This window comes from Lissotriton vulgaris, chromosome 5, assembly GCF_964263255.1.
Source record: "Lissotriton vulgaris chromosome 5, aLisVul1.2, whole genome shotgun sequence".
NCBI classification, from domain to species: Eukaryota; Metazoa; Chordata; class Amphibia; order Caudata; family Salamandridae; genus Lissotriton; species Lissotriton vulgaris.
The window spans coordinates 401,594,044-401,613,692 of NC_141693.1; the positions used below are offsets into that span (position 1 = coordinate 401,594,044).

Below are 19,649 nucleotides of genomic sequence, written 5' to 3' on the forward strand. Positions count from 1 at the left end.
CCTATGTGTTATTTTAGGTGACAGTTTTGAAATCAAACACTTAGATTAAGCATATGTGTCATGATTTTCTTGAACACGGTACATATTGAATCAACCCCATTAGTTTCCCCGGTGTTAAAATGCGCAGTGCTAAAGACAAGCATGAACTTCTCTAGGGTTATCGGGGAGTCACCTTTAAATCCCAAAGAAGTAAATCTAAAGTTCAGTGTGCCCTTTTTCTGCGTGCTTTAGAGTTGCTGGGACCATCTCCCAAGTTATTGAAAGTCTGTGCTACAGCCTCTATCAGCAAGCAGTGATCAAGGGTGAAAATGATTAAAGAATTGAAATAAAGTAGGTCATCAGTATTGTCAGCAGTAAAAATGCACTGCAGGATTCCTAAAACATGCTGATCATGTAAAGGAGTATCGTGAAGGACACAATGTAAAAGTCGACAATAATCTGTTTTGTGACCAAGCGAGAGGAGATTACAAGACTGATCCTTCTGATGAATCCGTAGAGTTGTCCATGACTGGTCATAGTATCACTACCAAAAATTCACTGAGGCTTAGTTATTGATTTTGTGGCTGCTTCTCCTCTTCAATGTTTCTGAGTTACCTCCTGCTTCAGGTCACTTACAAGGAAGAAGAGTGTTGTCCGTATGTCTCTAATGATGTCCTACTTCAGGTGAAAAAAAATCTCTTACCAACCATAAGAGTTATATGCTGAGTGCAAGATGGGAATTGACCTAGGTCCTTCTCTGGTTCTTAGAAATATGGGTGCTTTTGGAGAATGTTTTCAAATATCCTGTAGGCCTTTCACAAATGTTAAAACTTCTCCATGAGCATTGATTGGTTTTTCACTTTTGAAATAGCCTCTTTTTTATCCATTGAGTCTGTCCGCTTTTTAGCCTTGCTATTGATGTCACGTTTTCTTGCTGCTCAAAAGGTGAATCTTTGAACGGCAACTTTCCTTATGCAGTAGTCTTATCATTTTGGCAGGGTGTTGGGTACTTAGTGGGGTGTTTGTTTTAGTGGCTCCCTGCCCGCAATGACTGCCACAAACTTGCCATTTGGGCTGGGGAGGAACTTCATCCCTCACCCATATCACGTCCAGGAGGGGCAGGGCCTAGCTCGTTGATGCACTGTCAACTCCCTGTAGCACGGGTGTGCGTTTTAGTGGTTCCCTGCCCACTGTGACTGCCACAAAACTGCAGATTGGGCTGTGGTGGGACTTCGCCCTCAGCCATTTCACGCCCAGGAGCAGTGGGGCCTAGCATGCCCATGTGCTCGAAGACCCCAACACCTCCCAACAGGGCAGGTGTTTATTTGAGTGGTTTCCTGCACACTGTGACTGCCACAAACTACTTGCAGTTTGGGCTAGGACTTTGTCCCCCAGCCATATCATGCCCAGGAGGGGCGGGGCATAGCTTGTCTACACGTTCAAAGGCACCAACAACTCCCTGCAGCACAGGACATGTGTGGGACACACCAGGGAATGTGCCTAGGTGAAGTGCAGGCAAAAACAGGCCCATCTTCACCCACCATTGCCCAGAAGAGGCCGGACTGGGCCACCCCCTTTGGTTCCCTGCTTACTGCATCACAACCATCCTGATGTGTCCTTTTAAACATTGTTGGTGGCTGGACCAATTATTAGTCATGGATAAGCGTAAATTGGCATGGGGGAAGGATTGTACCTCTACTAATCCTAAATTTGGCACAACAATGAACTCTTTCTTGGCTCGAGCAGCAAGTGCTGTCGCCAAGGAAATACAACTGGTGGGGAGATGCTTGTCCCCTAAACTGGAGGATGTGTCTAGCTTTGTTTAATCTGGCAGGGTTTTTCCACAGTCTGGTACCCCTGAGGCAGCCCCTTCAAGCCCCTGCAGCTCACCTCCTCCTGATGCCGCCAATCTTGGTACTTGGATGACACTAGATAGGGGCTTTCCCATGGCCATGCTTGATGTGTCTATTGGGCCAGTGAACACTTGCTTTAGTGAGCCAGTTGTCTGAAAGAAGAGGAGAATTAAACAAGGTCCCTTTCCGGGCCAGTCTAAGAAGCAATGGCCTATTGCATGTTTTAGGAGCTCCTGGAAATGTGACGGTCCAAGCCTTCCACTGGTGATTCTGGCCCCAGTTACCAATTCTGACGTGAGTGATGGCAGGCCTAGTCAATCTTGGGTAAGCATCGTGTGCCAGGTTAAATCTATTGTGACTTCCACAATTGCTCCTTTTGTGGATAGGTTATATACTTTGGAAGGGGATATCCGGGAACTGTCCTCTAAACTGAGCCATTTATTGCCACTCCGTAACCCCATCCTACCACATGGTCAAGCATCCTCCAACAAGGGGGATGGTACCAACAGTTTTAATTGCAATATTGCTCAGAGGCCCCCGTCCCTCGTGGAAATTACCAAAGTACCAGGGGCACGGTCCATGTCTACAATAAGTTGTGACGTAGTTGGCCATGGGGGAAAAAGGCCTGTTGGGGCCACAAATGCAAATAGATCACCTGGCCAGCTGCATTCCTTGAGCACCCAGCCATGTTTGAATTTGCCCCCTAAATGCTGCCCGTATGTGGCGGTATTGGTTGGATTACAGTCTCGTCCTTCAAGTGGGAGGAATCATATTTGGAACTCAAAAATAACGTTTGTCATTGGCTTACACAGAACACTGCCTTTGCCATTATGGAGTACTAGCAGCCCGCCCCAGCGTTGCCTGGGGCTGGGGGCAGCACACCCGCTCCCGCCAGACCCCCTCCCGCCCCCACTCCCTCCCGCCCCCACTCCTCCCGCCTGTCCCTCTGTGCACACCCGCTCCCGCCCCCCTCCCGGCCCGACTCCCTCCCGCCCTGATTTCAATGAGCATTTACTTTACCTGAGCTGCCTTCCCGCGATCTTCACTTCACCGCCGCTCCTCTTCGCCATGACGCGCCCGCGCTCCTCACTTCACCGCCGCTCCATGCTCACTTCACCGCAGCTCCATGTCTCTCCTCCTCGTCATCACGCACGTCGCCAGCGCTACGTCACGGCCAGAGCATCGTCTCTGCCGGCGCTACTTTCAGGGCACTACTTTTTTTTAAAAGTCATATTTTTAAATGTACGTTTTATTTTTATTTTTTATAGCCTATGTCCATCTGCACACCCTGACGATTTCTATAATGTATCGGGTGTGTGGATTGGCGCTGTGGTTCCCGAGTTTACCTTGCCAAAAGGTTTGTGTTCTCTCTTTATAATAGTAGTATAGATGATGACATTCTACTGGTTAGAAGAGTTTGGTGGATTGGCCGATCAGCCAAATCAATGGAAAGGGATTGTGTTGTATTTAATTGAAGGTACTCAGGCTTGGGAATTTCCCTGGTTAGAACTGATGCAGACTTGGCAATGTAGGCATATCTGCAAGTATTGTCCCATTAGTCTGTTCCTATACATGTAGTGTCCACGGCTTTTCCAGACAGCCAGAAGCAAAAGGTCCATGAGTGGACACACTTGGTGTTGCTATCACCTCTACCTGCAACAAATTCTTGCCACTATCAGATTTGGATGCTAATGATTGACTCTCTCAAACATATAGAACACTAAGCGAGAAAAAGAGGCTGAGAAGGGCACCCACCTGCCTCTGAAATAACTATACAACACAACAATGCCAACAATGGTGTACTTTATATCAGAAGCATCCGTAGAGAAATGCCAGAAGCAAAGTATATGATTCAATTGTTTTTCATGTAAAGAAAACTATTATGTTTGTGTGTCTCCTACTGAGTTTGGCAATTCCAAGAATTGGACGCGGTGGGCTCACTCACGTACTGTGACATGTTTCATCTTAGGCCGCTTCGTCCCACCCGGGCAGGATAATACCACCATGGTGGACTCAACCTCAGGTTGGGCTATCCCATGGGAGTTCTTAGATATTCTTATTCTTTTCTGGCTAACAGGAATTCAGTTACCAGCAAAAAATATGCTGGGGGTCATGTAACTAGTTATCATAGAGGAGTCTCGTTCATTATCGGAATTACCCAGACAAATCACTCCACCCACCAAGAACGGCCATGCACCACCACCCACAGAATCGAGAAAGAGCTATCAAACTGTCAATCCTTTCCTTGTCCAGGGAGGGCAAGACTCCTCCATGCTAACTAGTTACGCGACCCCAGTGTATTTTTAGGCGGTAAATGGACTCCTGTTATCCAGAAAATAATAAGAATATTTAAGAACTCCCTCAGGATAGACCAAACTGAGGTTGAATCTGCCCTGGTGTTATTATCGCACCAGGGTGGGACGAGGTGGCCTATGATGAAGCATGTCACATTTCCCTCCAGATGCTTCCAATGTAAAGGACACCACACCATTATTGTGTTGTATATGACTCTATCAAACCCCAGACCAAGATAGGGTGCGTGGTACAATGTGAGATGTGGTAGCAGGAAGTAGTTCCAATACTTCATCACACATTGAAACAGGTGATTTTCCACATTCATTCTTGATGCCTGCAGTTCCCTCTCTGATAATATGTCTCAATCTTCTGCAGTTGACAGTCAGCCTTCTCCTCTTGTTGTTGCTCCTAGCATGTCCTCCAGCACTGTGTCGTCATCTAACGTCGAATCATTTTTCAAAGTTGGCTCCTAGAACCTTGTTGGTATTAAGAACAAACTGGTTTGCACAGACTCAGGTAACTTTTTGGACCATTTTGATATATTCATGTTCCAGGAAACTTAGGCTGCCACTCCACAGTTTCAGTCTGGGTTTGCTGGTTTTGACCAACCTGCCTTTTTCTTTGGCATAGGATGAACAGTGGGGGCCTTGCAATATGGAACAAAACCACCCTGGTCTGTACTACCAAAGTAATTGATTTAGGCTCTCCAGAGGTATTGTGTGTAATTTTGCAATTTGCTGTTTGGGGTCTCATTACGTTTGTTTAATGTCTTTTGCTATTATGAAGGTAATAAGTCCAATCTAGCAGTCATAATCTATATAATCAATGCCCATCGTCCATCTTGTTCAGTTAATTTTTACAGAATTATTGCTGGTGATCTTCATTGCAAGTTTGAACTTCTTGGCATTGCCACCGACATATTTAGTGGAGAAGAGAGCCAAGCGTGGGCTGTCCCTGGGCTTTCTCTTGCACATGTTAAAAAATGGTCTGTTGCTGCCTTGCAACTAAATGATTTTACCCTTAATAATGGCTTGAAAGCCTGCAATGGGAGAACACTATCAAGTAGGGAAGGGAAAGTATACTTTTACTCAACAAGGAGGGGCTAGTCACATTGATCACATACTGATGGACATTAGGTTATGGCCACGAGTGGTAGATATGGAGGTGGTATCAAGGAAAAGCGAGAACCACCCAAAAACAGGGAATAAATTGCCACCTGCCAAAGACATATGTAACACAGAAATATTTTGTTATAATTTAACAGATTCAACCAGGACTGGCATGGATTGACAATTAAAAAAATACATTTAATCACACTGTTGGTCTTTTTATATTTTATTGGCTCATTGAAATATCATATAAAAATGTAATATATAATAAATAGTTAATATAATAATAAGTGTGCCAAAAACATATCACAGTATTGTTCTTTTTTATCCCTTTTTCTCATTTTTTACTCTTTTTTACCCCTTAATTTTCTTACACCCCACAACATTCATGCTCAGTCACTCACACATCAATCGACAAACTCACTCCTCCCACATCTATATTCAAGCCATTTAAAGTGGACAACAGGAATAAGAAATTGACACATATAGCTGTTACAAGTTCACATACTGGGAGGTATTTCCATCAAGAAGTCAGACCAGAGCCCTCATGTGTACTTTGTCTTGAGGCAGTTAGTTATGATAAAAAAAAACACAGTGGTATGTACTAATTTTATGTTTTTTGAGGCATCTCTTCATACTTGGTTCCTTAAAAGAATTACAAATGTTCCTGTTGCACCATGAACCAGCTCCGTTCTTTATTATGAGATATGGATGTGGTGTCACGCCAGCAGAGTGACTATAATGCTCTGAATCTTTCCTTGAGTCCATTGTGCCCCAGTATCCCATCCCATGATTATGATCCACCTGATAGGAGTCTTTTTCTTACTAGCAATCACCGTAGGCTCAAATGCAGTGTTATTGCTGCCTCTCCAACCACCCAGACACAGTTGTATGAGGTACTCACCACTACCCTGGAAGCAGTGCTGCCCGGGGAGGAAACTCTCCACCAGCTACCTCTTTGGAGGTTAATACTGCCATCCGTAACTCCTTGTTTTGCTCCTTAAAGGAGCTTTTTAGGGTAGAGTCTAGGTCTCTCCCTAAACGGGCCAAAGCGGCCCAATCGTATACTAAGGCATGCAGGCTAGCAAGGCGTACCTTGACGGCTGCTTTTAAAAATGGGGACAGATTTCAAATTCAGGAGGCTAGGGCCTCTTATAAGGCCATAATAATTAACCTGCCAAATGGGAATAACTACTCTAGGCAGTAAAAAGAAAAGATCATTGCTTTTGTAATGTAACGGCTGCTGCTTGGGTCGGCCAATTCACAAGACTTTATGCCTGTGACGTGAGGCAAAATGAGCTGGATACATTTGTAGTCACAGGAATAGCTGTGAGTACATTTGGCAGGGTGTCAGAAGTTGCAGCTGTGTCATGCCTTGAAGGTGGTATGGCTGCTTAACTTGAAATGGTAGTGGAGGGTTGCTCAACCAGTGTTAGTTGCCTTATTACCATGAGTGAAGTTGCTAATGCAATTGATTTGATCACCTCAGGGAAGGCTCCAGGGCTGGACAAGGTTCCGGGGGATTTGTTTATAGCAGAGAAACAGATATGGAGCACCTACTTTTTCTTGTATTTAATTAGCATAATGGATGGGCTATCAATGCCCCATACATGGGCTGAGATCATCCCAATCTACAAAAAGGACCTAAGGTCCTTTGCATACCATTATTGGCCAATCTGCCTAATTGATAGTTCACAAAAGCTTCTAAGCCGAATTCTAAAGAATTCTTTAAGCGTGGATGGAGGACGTTGGGTTGCTGACATTTGTGGAAGCAGAGTTTAGGGCAGGGACTAGCACCACTGACCAAGTGCTCCAACTGCAATTAATTTATTTAAAACATGTCATTCTGGGCAGTGGTCACCTCTATGTAATCTTTGTCGACCTACGGACGGCAATTGACCTTGTCCCAAGGAAGGCCCTGTGGAAAGTCATGATTGACCTGGGTGCCGCTGTCGAAATTTCATGGTACAGGACAGTGCATACGATAACATGATGTCACTGCATGACAGTAACAGCATTGTCAGTTATTGGTTTCTGAATCTGATGGGACTACCACTGTAAGTACTCTGTGCCTGATGGTACCACAGTAATTGTTACTTATCAGTACAGTGGTGCCAGTGCTTGGTAGGACCAGGGTACAACTACTCCAAGTCGGCCTCTACCTCCACAGTCCGCTCATGATGCTTGACGGCACTACTAGGGACAGGACTACTAGGGCACAGTACTACTAGGGACAAGTACTCTGTTCCCCACTGTTCCAACAGTAGCAGTGCTTGTCCCCTATTGATTTCAATGGTGCAGGTGCACTGTTCTTAGCACCCAGGCATCAGTAGTAGTGACCTATCAGTATTAGTGATGACATTTCCGACTACCTAGCAGTACTACCGCAGTGCATGGTCAGCTCCATTTAGATTTGTGTTGTTGGGAAAATGTCATGAATAATCTTCCTCAAATTGACAAAGATGTCTACTTCCGTTTCCAGGTAACAGGCTAGACGAGGGGTCTGACGTTGAATCCGAGCCGGATCTACCTTTGAAATGCAAGCAACAGTGTAGCTGGACCACCTTCACAGTGGTGGAGAACTGTTTTCACAACTCCTTGCTAATCTAGCCGCTAGCACCCCACTCATCCCCTCCGGTTTGAAATGGGTCATAGACCCCTTGTTCACAGAGTTGGACTCAGACCCCTGGTGTATTGGAGGAGGATCTGGTTCTCTTTAGACTGAGCCCCATTCAGGATGGGTCTAGTTGAAATTGTAATGCTCCCAGGGTCAGCTAAGATCCCATGGTTGGGATTTATTGAACATGGCCTATCAGAGATTGGGTGTGAGAACCTTTGGGTGAATCCAGAGTCTGCGTGCAGTGTATCAAAATCCACTCTCAAAGGCACATATGGAGATACATGGACGGTGGGCTCCAGAGGTCTGGGAGGGTGGGCTCCTTAACCGCCGCCTTTCTTGAGTTCAAGGATGCTTTCTCCCTGGAAGAATACATGGATTTGATCGAATCCCCAGCTTGCTAAAGTACTGTATATCAAATTTCAGATTGAGACTCTACCGTTTCATACTTTTACTGCTAAATGTTATCGTCCCCCTACCGAATTAGATATGAGAGATCCGTTCCGTCCTCACATTAAAGAATGTAATGATCATGTTCTCTTCTATTGCCCATTGTACCACGCCCATCAGAGGAAATGGATTGTGCCACTGTGTCGTGATCTGGGGGCTAGGGATTATGGAGCAGTCTCCAGGATTCTTAGATCTAACACGGTGCAGCCAATTTTATTTGCTGTATCTCACTTTCTTCTGCAAATGCGGGGACGTGGACAGAAAGAGAAAGTCAATTTGTTTATAGATTAGATCAAGGGACCTGTGCTATCCTTGCCTGCACCACTTAACTGGTTGTTATTTTATGAACTTCATAGGAATTGCAATATTTTTCAGGAGTATATTGGCCATGCAGAAGTACTCAAAGAGACATTTCTCTGCAGAGGCTATCCCAGAAGATTAATCAGAGAAGCCTACAAAAGAGTGAAATATTACATGAATAGAGACAGAAGAAACATAATCATCTGGTCTGTGTTGTAAGACACTCAAAAATGAATGAGAAGATCAGTCTGGCTGTTAATGCACAATGGCATATATTAAACACCAACGGCGATGGCTTTACTCTACCCAAATCTTTATTTTCACGTAGGCGCAATAGGAATTTAAGGGATCGATTGTACAAAGCAAGACCAATGGTACATTCTCAATTCATTCAGAAATCTGTTACTGGTGACGTTCCCGTCACTGGCAATCATCACTGCGGACAATGCCAGGCATCTGACAGCGCTATTGTATCTGATAACATCACATATGGTAACATCAAGGTAAGACTTAACAACATGACTAACTGCAGAACTAGCAACATTGTGTACCTTATAACGTGCCCATGTTAATTAGGGTATGTTGGTGAATCAAGGAGAGTGTTTAGAACCAGATATAGTGAACACAGATCAGCTATTCGGAATAACAAACTTCTAGCTTCAATGGTTGGTCATTGTGTTGAACTGAAACACATGGAAATTGACTTAAAATGGACCATTTTGTAAAAAATCTCCAATATGAAGAATAGGGATAATACTGTACATAGAAAAAAATAGAAGTTTCTCTATATTCCACTTGAATATGGTTAAAAGGTACCTAAACAACAGAATACCTTAGGAGAATGCCCTTTAAGCGGGTTCAATTTTGAGGTTCTATTCTTTTGCTCGGTCTAAATAGATCCCATTCTTCTTATCAGCCTTTCCAGTATTTGATTGGAAGATTAGATCTTGAACAAGCACTTTTGGAATGGGACTCAGTTTGATCCTAAGGAGTTACCTATCTGTACCTATCTGTACTTTATATGAAGGTCATTTCTTCTTTTAATTTCCATAAGGCTTTACCCATATGTGGGTCTATAGACTTCATTTGTTCTTCATTGTAATCCGTATCTTTATCACTGGAGGGCATCAGCCAGTTCATCAGGCAGTTCAAAGGTTTTTGCTGTTCAGGATTTCGCCCAAGATTGGTGGACATGATTTTCCTTTTAGTAGCCATCAGATATTGGGTAACCTATGTGCATTCATTAGGTCTATTTATCACTCGAGAGCGGTTGGTTGAAATAAGCACGTGGTAATAGGTTTGTTCACTGTGGGTGCTTTTTGAATTTGTATATAGAGTCTTTGGTGTTGGAACACAGGTGACTCACTGTGGACTGTACACTGCTGCTAGGTGCAGTTATGTGTTAAGACAACCACCTGGGTTCTGAATTATATGTACATGGATGTTTTGATATGTTGGCCTAGTATGTTATAAAATAAGTATTTAGAAAAACCTGTAAGAGCCTTGTATTGATTCATGTGGTTTTACATTTTTAGATTTGGGTTGGGTCCTGTTCCCCCCTCCTTTTGGTTTTATTCATCATCTTGTGCCTGACGACGGTGTGTGGACGGTGTGTGGTCGGCTGTCTACTTCACAACAAAACACGTGTCAGGACCTGCGCTACAATTCTACAGACACCAAATGAATGTATTTTTGCATGAATGTGATCTGGTCTCCTTATTTTGCTTGATATCTGAAATTGATTAATTATGTCTAACTACACTGTGTCTACAGGAACATATTCCCTGCTATCTATGAATATATTTTCGTTAATGGTTTAAACATACCTATGCTCCTTTTGATCTGCAACATTGAATAGTTTTGAATATTCAAAGTAGTTGTCTACAGGATTCAATATGGTGCTTTACAATGCTGATTACATGCGTTTAATGTTTGCTTTGTTATGGTTTATAAGGTAAGAGTGGTATATATGTAGGGTGAGAGTATGATATTTATTTTTCATTTTTTGAGTGGGGATATGACAGCTAGTATGTAATATTAAATATGTATGATTAAATACTTTTTCTGATATTCTTATATATTTACACAAATATTCTTTGAATAAACAAAAGAAATAAAGACTATGCTACAGTAACAAGTTGTGCTGTTCTAGACTCCGTAGTGAGCGGTCTGAAGAGGTGGGCTGTTTCTTTTTTGGTACCATTTTCCCTGTCCCACTCTACATTGTATCTTTATTTTCGAGTTTCCTTTGATTGCATACTCACAAATAATTGAAGTTTCACCCCCCCCCCCCCGCCCCCCCATTGCCACATGCCCAATGTTTCAGCAGCCAAAATGTCTGTGTGAAACACCATAACTCATAATTCTGATGGGCTCAGTAACTCCTTTTACTGGGACCATCGGAATTAATCGTCAACTCGTAGTCAAGGTCCCTGTGTACAGTTTCCCATCCCTAATTCTGTACTTAACATATTTTGAGTTTTATAACAAGCCTCCGCCTTTACTCAGTTGTTAATGTTTTCAAATTCAGATTAAGTTATGTTACGTTCAACACCTCTGAAATTTTTAGTAAGATAAAAGTTGCTTACTGTAGAGAGCGCTTCGGCTAAATAAGGGACCATCACGCCTAGCAATGAAGTATAATTGAACATGTGCTTTTATTATATTACAAAAGAAACACTTGAAACACAGCTAAAAAAATAACACATTTTTCCAAAAGAGAACATCATCTTAAAAAAAAAATACAGTTAACATATTTGGAGTATATCAAGTAATACTGCCTGAAAAAAAGCATCTCCGTTAACATTGAACACATGAACGGTGATTACAAAACATCTTAAAAGCAATAAAGTGCCGTACTCTGCTACTAAATTGAGGAGTGCGTGTTCGCCTATCGTCCAACACTGAACACATTCTAAACTCATTGAGACAAGAGCTACACCATGACCGTTCTGTACACTTTTCTCAAAATGGCGTGAACGGTTCAAAGGCTAAACTACAGGATGGGAGGGAATTATATATAGGAAGCATGGGTAACACTTTATGTGAAAAGTTCATCAATGCAATAAAATTACAGTGTAATTACAAATATGTACATACATTATTTACACATAGGATTGTTTAATAACTGCTAGAATTACATACCTCCAAGGCTGTTTAAATGTCTCTAGATTTATGCTGCTACTAAAAGCAGCTCCAGTCTCCAATTCCAAACAAGCACTGCAGTAGGTATGGCTTCCATTTTAAGTTATAAGCCAGACTTATTGGCTTTGCCAAATCCACGAGGCACATTGAATTTTTATTTTAGTGACAGGAGTAGGGGAGCTGCAGTGTGCACTGCATTTTATCAGCAGCACTCTGGCTCAAATGTATGAGCTAGGGACGCCGGGGACTGTTCCTCAAACGGAAACCCTTCAGGAGCAGGTTATGGCTTACCTTGCAAATTGCAATTCATTTATATTGGTTGAAGTAAACCAATGTGTCTAGCAGAAAAAGTAACAAAAATGGATAGTTTTCATTATATGTAAGGCATTTGTTAGATAAATAACCGAATGTGACAAAAAGTGTGATGATTGAGTGTACATTTCAGATGTAAAATAATTGATCAAGAATTCCAATGACAGCACTTCCTAGGAGGTGAAGGATACATCTAAACAACCAATAGCCTGACAGTGAGTGTAAAATGTTCTTCTAGACTTCCATGATGTGACTGGCAATGGTTCAAGCCATTGACTGAAAAAGGCTGACCCAAATAAGCCCATATTTAGATGGGCCCTGGCCCAAAGCCCACTCTCTATGTATTGAAAACAAGCGGTTGGCATCGCCAGACCTAAAAATTAGACCCATTAATAGGAAAATTCTGAGAAAAGACTTTGTTGATCGATCCCATGTGACTCCTTAGGGTGGGTCAGTAGGGATGTTAAAGTCGAGAATAGGCTATTCTGTATGTATTTTTCTTGATTGTCACTGCTGCAAATCAATTGTGCTAAAAACATTTCAAGTGAACGCTTGGCACCTCTCCCTTGTTCCCGCCTGAAGTATACTTCTTTTTAACATTCAGTATTGGGAGTTGGCTTGACGTCTGTTTATGTGTCACATTTAGTGTGGAGAAGGTCAAGTTTCTTATGTGATGAGGCTTTAAGAACATTTTTTAATGGCAGATGTTAAGTTCACTTTATGCCCTGCTAAGCTCCTGCCCATTCCCCCATCACCCTTTGCTTCACAAAGGGGCAGATTTGCTGTGCTGTGCCACGTGAAAAAGGAGGGAGGAGGAGAGCACCTTATTTACTAAAATAAGGCACTCTACTCCCCTCTCCCCAGCGCCGTTGCTGAAATCAGCTGCCATGTGCCATGGAGACACCTTTGCGGAAACATCCATAACAACGCGGGCATTACCCCGCACTGCTATTACAACGCTGCTATTACAATGTAAGTCGTTACAACGACTTGCGCTGGAGGGCGCTGTAGGATAGGGAATAGTTTAATTTTCTATCCAACACCTTCCCTACTATCAACGTGGGCTGGAGTTGGAATAGAAAATTAAACTATTCCACTATCCAGCGCCCCCCACCGCAAGTCGTTGTAACGTCTTGCGTTGTAAAAACTGCGTTGTAATGGCATGCGGGGTAAAAGCCTGCGTTGTAATGCCGTACAACCACCCCATGGTGCAAAGAAATGCCAAGCGGCACTATACACTGCTACGCATTACTTTTCAATTATTTCCAGTGCTAAACAAGTTCGGCAATGGAAAATAACTAGAGAAAAAAAGATTTTGTGCCGATTTACATCACTTTTGTGATGCAAACACGGAGCAGAATTTTTGTAAATCTCCCCTAAAATGGCCAAAATGATAAATATAATGTTTTTATTTTATTTTCTGGCACACTCCCCCACATCAGATATCTAGCCAGAGGAACATTGTGAGTCAGACAAAGGGGCACGCCGTCACTCCTGCATTGAGGAAAATGTGTTCTGAAGAGCAAATATTAAAAGAAAATCAAATAAATTATCAACATATCTCAGAATTCGGAATGTTCATCCCAAAATAGTATGTTATGTGAACAGAAGCTGTAAAAAGATTGCACAACTACAAAGCAAAAAACAACAACTAAATGCATAATTGGTACGTTTTTCAACATAATAAGAGTTTGAAATGTATGGAACTGTAGAGGAAGGGTATTCTGCCGCAAGAGGGGTACCTGTTTGGTTTATGCAATTATATTTGTACAGTAGCAATAAATACAAAATCATCTGACATTTGAATATGTAAATAATGCATACAAACATATGTAATTACATATTAATTCTTAAAGGGTATAATGCTGTGATCTTCTCCGGGAACTGTTTGCTGTTTCACATGGTCAATAAAAAGATATATATTAAGATACGATCAATTATAATTCAGAATTCCTTGTTGTTCGGGATGCCTGGCATTTTGCTAGAATAGAATGCATGAACCTAACACCCTTTATACTAGTGCTAGGTTCCAATTAGCTGAAGAAACCCACCTGGGGCTATCGACGCATTACAAAAAGCATCTGTGCAACCTTAAATAAGTGTAGTTTATAGTGCAGTGAGTAAAACGTTTTTTTTTCCACAAGATCTCCCTACTAACATTTCGAAATGATGTGAGTACACTTGCGAGTGATTCAGAAATCAGGATGGCGAGTAGCAGCACCATGTTCAAGATGTATCCCAGGTAGTCAAATGTCTGAAATTATGAAGTGCTTGAGATATGTGTGCTTGCGTATTGGGTACTGAGCGAATTTCCAATAGACTTGCGGACATCTTTTTAATGGGAGTTTCTTGATATGCCATTGAAATTGAACCACTGTGAATGGATGCAGCCATTGTACTTGGATGCCAGCATCCAGCTTGAAATTGACTATGGGCCTTGTTGAGTTTTTGAGGGTGTCAAACCCGTTTGTAAATGACAGGTGGGTACCCTACAGGTTTTCGGGGCACCTCTCACATTGCACTCCTACACAGAAGTGTCTCTGTTTTCCAACTCCTAAAAGATTGTTCTGGATAGGTCATTGTGGTACTTCTGAGCACCATAAATGAGTGGGTGGGGTAGCTTGGGACATAAGGGGGAGGAAACACAATCCGAGTTTGCTGCCCATTCAACAAGACCAAATAGAGTTTTCTCAAAATGTTCACGTCCTTAGATTGATAACCTTTAATCTATGAGAACTAATCAAGTAAAACAGAACAATACCAATTCTGTCAATGCAATTTTTTTAGGGAAAAAACATATAGGGGCGCTATTTTCTTACATTTTGTGTGGGTGCTCATATGGTGCATTACAATGCGTCAATTTACATATCTTCTATAGAGCACGTTGGCACAGCACTCTGCGTTGGCCCACGCACCCTTTAGTAAATCAAGAGCATAGTTTTCCTAATTGTACGGTAAGAAACTACATATTACATTTTCTGCCTCGGCATGGAATAAGCCCCATAAACAATCTTCTAATAGCCTATTGCTCTCCCTGACTTACCAGATTCATAATTAGAGGTTTGGGACATAGCCTAAAACGAAATACTGTCCTCAAACTGTCAAAACAAAAACAAAAATCTGTATATATATTACAATCCCAAAGCAGCTTGCTGCAGCTTCATTTATTTATTAAATAGTTTAATGTTGCGCTCCAGCACCGTAGGGTCTTATTGCACTTTAAAATAAACTGAAGGGGAACTGTAAAAAGACAACAAAACATAAACAAGAGCAGAACAGTGCATTTGCAGAGTAGGCTTTGGATTCAGTGGGAAGCATTGTTGTTCAAAATACGGAATAGTTGGGTTTTTAGATGTTTTCTTAATGACAGGAGCATGGGTGCTCCCAATATAGAGAACTTTGCCCCATGAGGAGTGAGTTTCACAATTCATAATCTTTAACATATTGCCTGTGTCCAGTTACATTACAGCAATTAATACCAATGCCTGGTGTGCTGCAAAGTGCTCATAATTCTATTAGATAAGAGGTGAGGGGGTTCAAATTGGGGGGTCTTGTAGATGCAAGGTTCTGCCTAACACGCGAGTCTCACTGAATTGGTGTGGGGTTTGTTTTGCATCACCTTCTTTAGGCAACTAACCTCTTGGTAAAGGAAAAGTAAGTACAATTCCTGCCCCTTGATGCGGATGTAATATTTGTTTCAATTAATTAAAGACCTGTGATGTTTCCAGTGGGCAGAAATCTTTGCATATACAACAGGATCTTAGGTACTACACACTGGAGGTAAAAAATAAGCCTATAATTGCAAAGTGGGACAGCATTAATCATCTTTAGAAGTTGAGTGATCTTGGTATATATGAGTTGTTATTGGGCATCCACTTGATTGAACGAAGTTTACATAATCCAGTTTGAGCATGTGCCACAAAATCCTGGATATGTGCTGCACAAGGTAGGAAAGAAATACTTCCATAATGATCTGTTGTATCAGGAGCTGCATTGGACTTCCTCAGGAGCGTACTAATGTTGCCATCTTTTGAGTAGATAGTGGACATCCTCTTGACTAAGAGAGTCATTAAAAGGCCCACTGAGGATGCTGGCTCATGTTGATGCCTTTCACATTATCAATTTTGTTGGGAGGAGGTTGAGGGAGCTGGTGATCCTATATAGGTCACTTTCAAGAGCTAGGATGGCTTCCAAAATATGCAGGGGTAGGAAACCACATCTGTAGTATGTTAATATAGGTGATCTGGTGAAGGTAACTTGGCCACGAGAAATATGATTTTATCATGAAAAGAAGCCATGAGATCATAGCCCACTCATTGAGAGTTGTCACCATTGATAAAAGTTATGCCTTGGGGACCAGCTCAAGCTAGAGGTTGAACAGTAAATTGAGCAAATTGTCAGATTACATATGTGAGATTATAAATAAAAAAATTGAAAGGAGGTTGACCTGTTTATTTTCCGGGTAATGAATGCACAGATCTTGTTGTCAACGTGAACGTGAAATTTTAGCAAACCTTTTAATGACTCTTACACAACAGGCCCCTGGTCTGAGTACTCCTAAAATTCAATTATGATTAGCTTTTGCCAAATTAGCTCAGCTAAGACTACAGTGCCAGTCATCGCAGCAATGACATTTTCTGATTAATAGTTCTTTAAGGGATTTTAGAATATGAGTTCATTGAGGAAATCCTTAGTTTGGTTAAATGTATTTCCCTGTTAGATGCAGGCTTCATCATTAATGAATTGGTGACCATATATCCTGCATTAAATGTAATTATAACAACACTGGGTGATTAAGTGTTTTAAGTTAGATCATTTACCCTACTTTATTACCCTTTATTTTTTGCTGACCCTCCCTTTAGCGACCGGAATGTCCTCTCCATTCATCTGTTAATATTTACAGTGTTCATTTTTGGAAGATGATCTTGTCTAATATATGGTAGAGAATTTTTGCCATGGCGTTTCTATTGTTCCCACAGCTCCCTGTTATTTCTGATTTAGGGATTTCATACCTGAATCATTGTCAACCAGAGACACATCTTGAACACAGAACCTACAGGTTTCTGGGTAACAGAGTGATGTAAATTGAGAAGTTGAAGGGATAATCTTGTGTATTATGTACGCCAGGCACACTCCCCCCATGCACCCACTCTATACATATACAGAACAAAACCACTAGCTCACCAGCCTATTAAATATATACATTCCCTACCTCAAAACACTATCCTTTCATCTGTAGGTGCCAAGCTTTGCTGAGGATATATTTTTACAAGCGTTTAAAAATGAAGCAGGTTAAAAATTGTGGGGTCAACAACTTGGTTACCGTGGTCCTATGGCCTCGTAACCTACAACCTTGACCCCAAGTGAGTGCACATAATACCTGCACAGACATACACACACACATAGGATAGTTGACACACATATGTACAAAGTCTGGAATCTGCAAGCCATGTTGCTTTTCTACTCTACAAAGAACTGAAGCACACTGAAAAATACTTTTTGGCAGTCCACCGGGGCAAATAAGCCCCCAGGTTTAACTTTAACAGCCCGTAGTGGATGTTGGAGACTTTAACCCGTTTTATTGGTGTGTCTGAAAACACATGTCATCCTTGGGCCACTACACTGGCTCAAAGTAGAGACTTTGGGTAGCCTTAAAACAAGAGAAAACATGTTCATGCTTACATCACGGGGGTCCGGGTGTCATGAAGCAAACATCTTCAAGTATGTGGTCAGGTCATCTGGAGTGGTGTATGTCCTACAGCCCCAATGCACAGATGATACACCATGGTGACAGAGTTTCAGCTTTTCATCATCTGTCGAGTATTTATTTTGCCCTCTTAGTTTAACCACCCCCTCAATAAATAACTCACCCTTATATGAAATTCTCTGCCCTGCCAAAACACCTTCAAATGTTGATCACAACCATGTCATGATGTCTTTGGATGTAATGCAGTCATTCGGAACAGCCATTGGCAGCAATGCACACAGTCTGCCAGGATGTGATTGGCAGTAGTGTACAACCATGATGTCATACCAATGTAAGTGAGGTACAAACCTCCCAGTAAGCCATTGGAAATGGTGACCATTTCTACCAGAAATCAATTGGAAGTGATCCACCACACAGTCATTGGCAATTATGCCTAACCCTGCCACACAACCATTTAAAGTAGTGCACCATATTATTGGACAGACTTTGGTGTCCAACCACACCAAGATCTCATTGAAAGCGATGCACAGCCCCATCATATAGCCATTTGAAGTTGTGTACATCTCTTCTTCCAACGTTATGCAAGATGTGCACAACCCTATCTTGAAACCATTGGAGGTTCTGCACAATTATCTCCCAAAATGTATGCAAGTGCACATAACTCTACAACAAAGGTATTGAAAGTGGTGTGCATAAGCAACAAGAGTCTTTTGAAAGTGGTGCACACGCCTGCAGGAAAACAATTGCAAGTGGTGTCTAATTAAACAAAATAACCAGGTTCCATCTCAGTAGTGAGTTTTCCATAGAGTCTTTTGTGTCTCGGATATTTAAGGCTGTAAACATGTCTTTCTGATTCATCTTTTTAAATAAGAGTTTTGTTTTGTTTCAGCCACTCCCTGCCCATTATTCTGAGATTTAAAAATAAATATATATTTGTTAGTTCATATCATTCTCCGAAAACTCTTCTTTTATGGACTGTTTGCGGGATTTGCAGTCAGGAAGATCAAACCCAAAGTCAGTCCACTCGTCAGCACCGTTACGGTTGGGGATGGTGATGGTGTGGCGGACGCGAAAGTGCACAGCCTCCATGACTCGCTGGCGCTGAAGCTCCCCAGAGCTGCCAATAGAGATAGTGGCGGCATTGCTACTTGAGCGAATCAGCTGCTGGCCACCACCATAATCATGGTTTTGCTTCATCTCCTGAAGACCTCTCCAGATGGTCAGGCGGTACTGGTCAGGGATCTTCAGTGCTCCAAGATCCTGGAGAGCAAGGCAACAACAAAAGCAGTGTTAGTCATGGCATGTGCGACATTGATGGAGATCAGGTCACAAGTGGCCATTTGACCATGCAACCAGCATAACTGTCGGACCTCGCTGCACAACTTGTTTTTCCTCATTTTATGCTGACGATCATAGCTCAAAGAATATCAATAACATGATGAGCACATGAAAATGGGGAAATACCTATTGTACTGTTAAATAGAATCAAAACATTCCCCCAAGACAACTTACTGGCAACTATTGTTCAAGAAATATACTAAAGAATCAAAGAATGCAATCACTTATTCTACGGGCATGCAATTTCTCAATATGAAATGCTTGAAACCACAGAGGGCCTCATTTACATCACTTTTGTGCCACTAGAGCATCACTTTTTTTAAACTGATGGTGCAATGTGCCACAACATATTTACAAGGCCACACAAAGCCACTTTGCATGGCTGTTCATGGCCTTGTACATATATTCCCCTTTCACACAGAACACTGCATGAAAGGTGCCTTTCATGGGTGTTACTGTGGGTGTTCCCATGCAACCCCTAGGGATTTGAAGCATTTCTATATTTATGATGCATTGTAAACCTTAGAATGTGTCAGAATCTAACG

At 42.0% G+C, this 19,649-nt stretch overlaps 1 protein-coding gene across 2 annotated transcripts in view; it reads right to left on the reverse strand.

Moving 5' to 3' along the window:
- Window positions 1–11,241: 11,241 nt before the first annotated feature.
- Window positions 11,242–19,649, reverse strand: part of TP73 (tumor protein p73) — a 309,820-nt gene continuing 301,412 nt past the window's right edge. For both annotated transcript variants that reach the window (XM_086921747.1, XM_086921748.1), the window contains one exon: window positions 11,242–19,026. In XM_086921747.1, coding sequence (XP_086777873.1) covers window positions 18,703–19,026 — 324 coding nt within the window. In that variant the 3' untranslated portion in view covers window positions 11,242–18,702. The remainder of the gene's footprint in view (window positions 19,027–19,649) is intronic.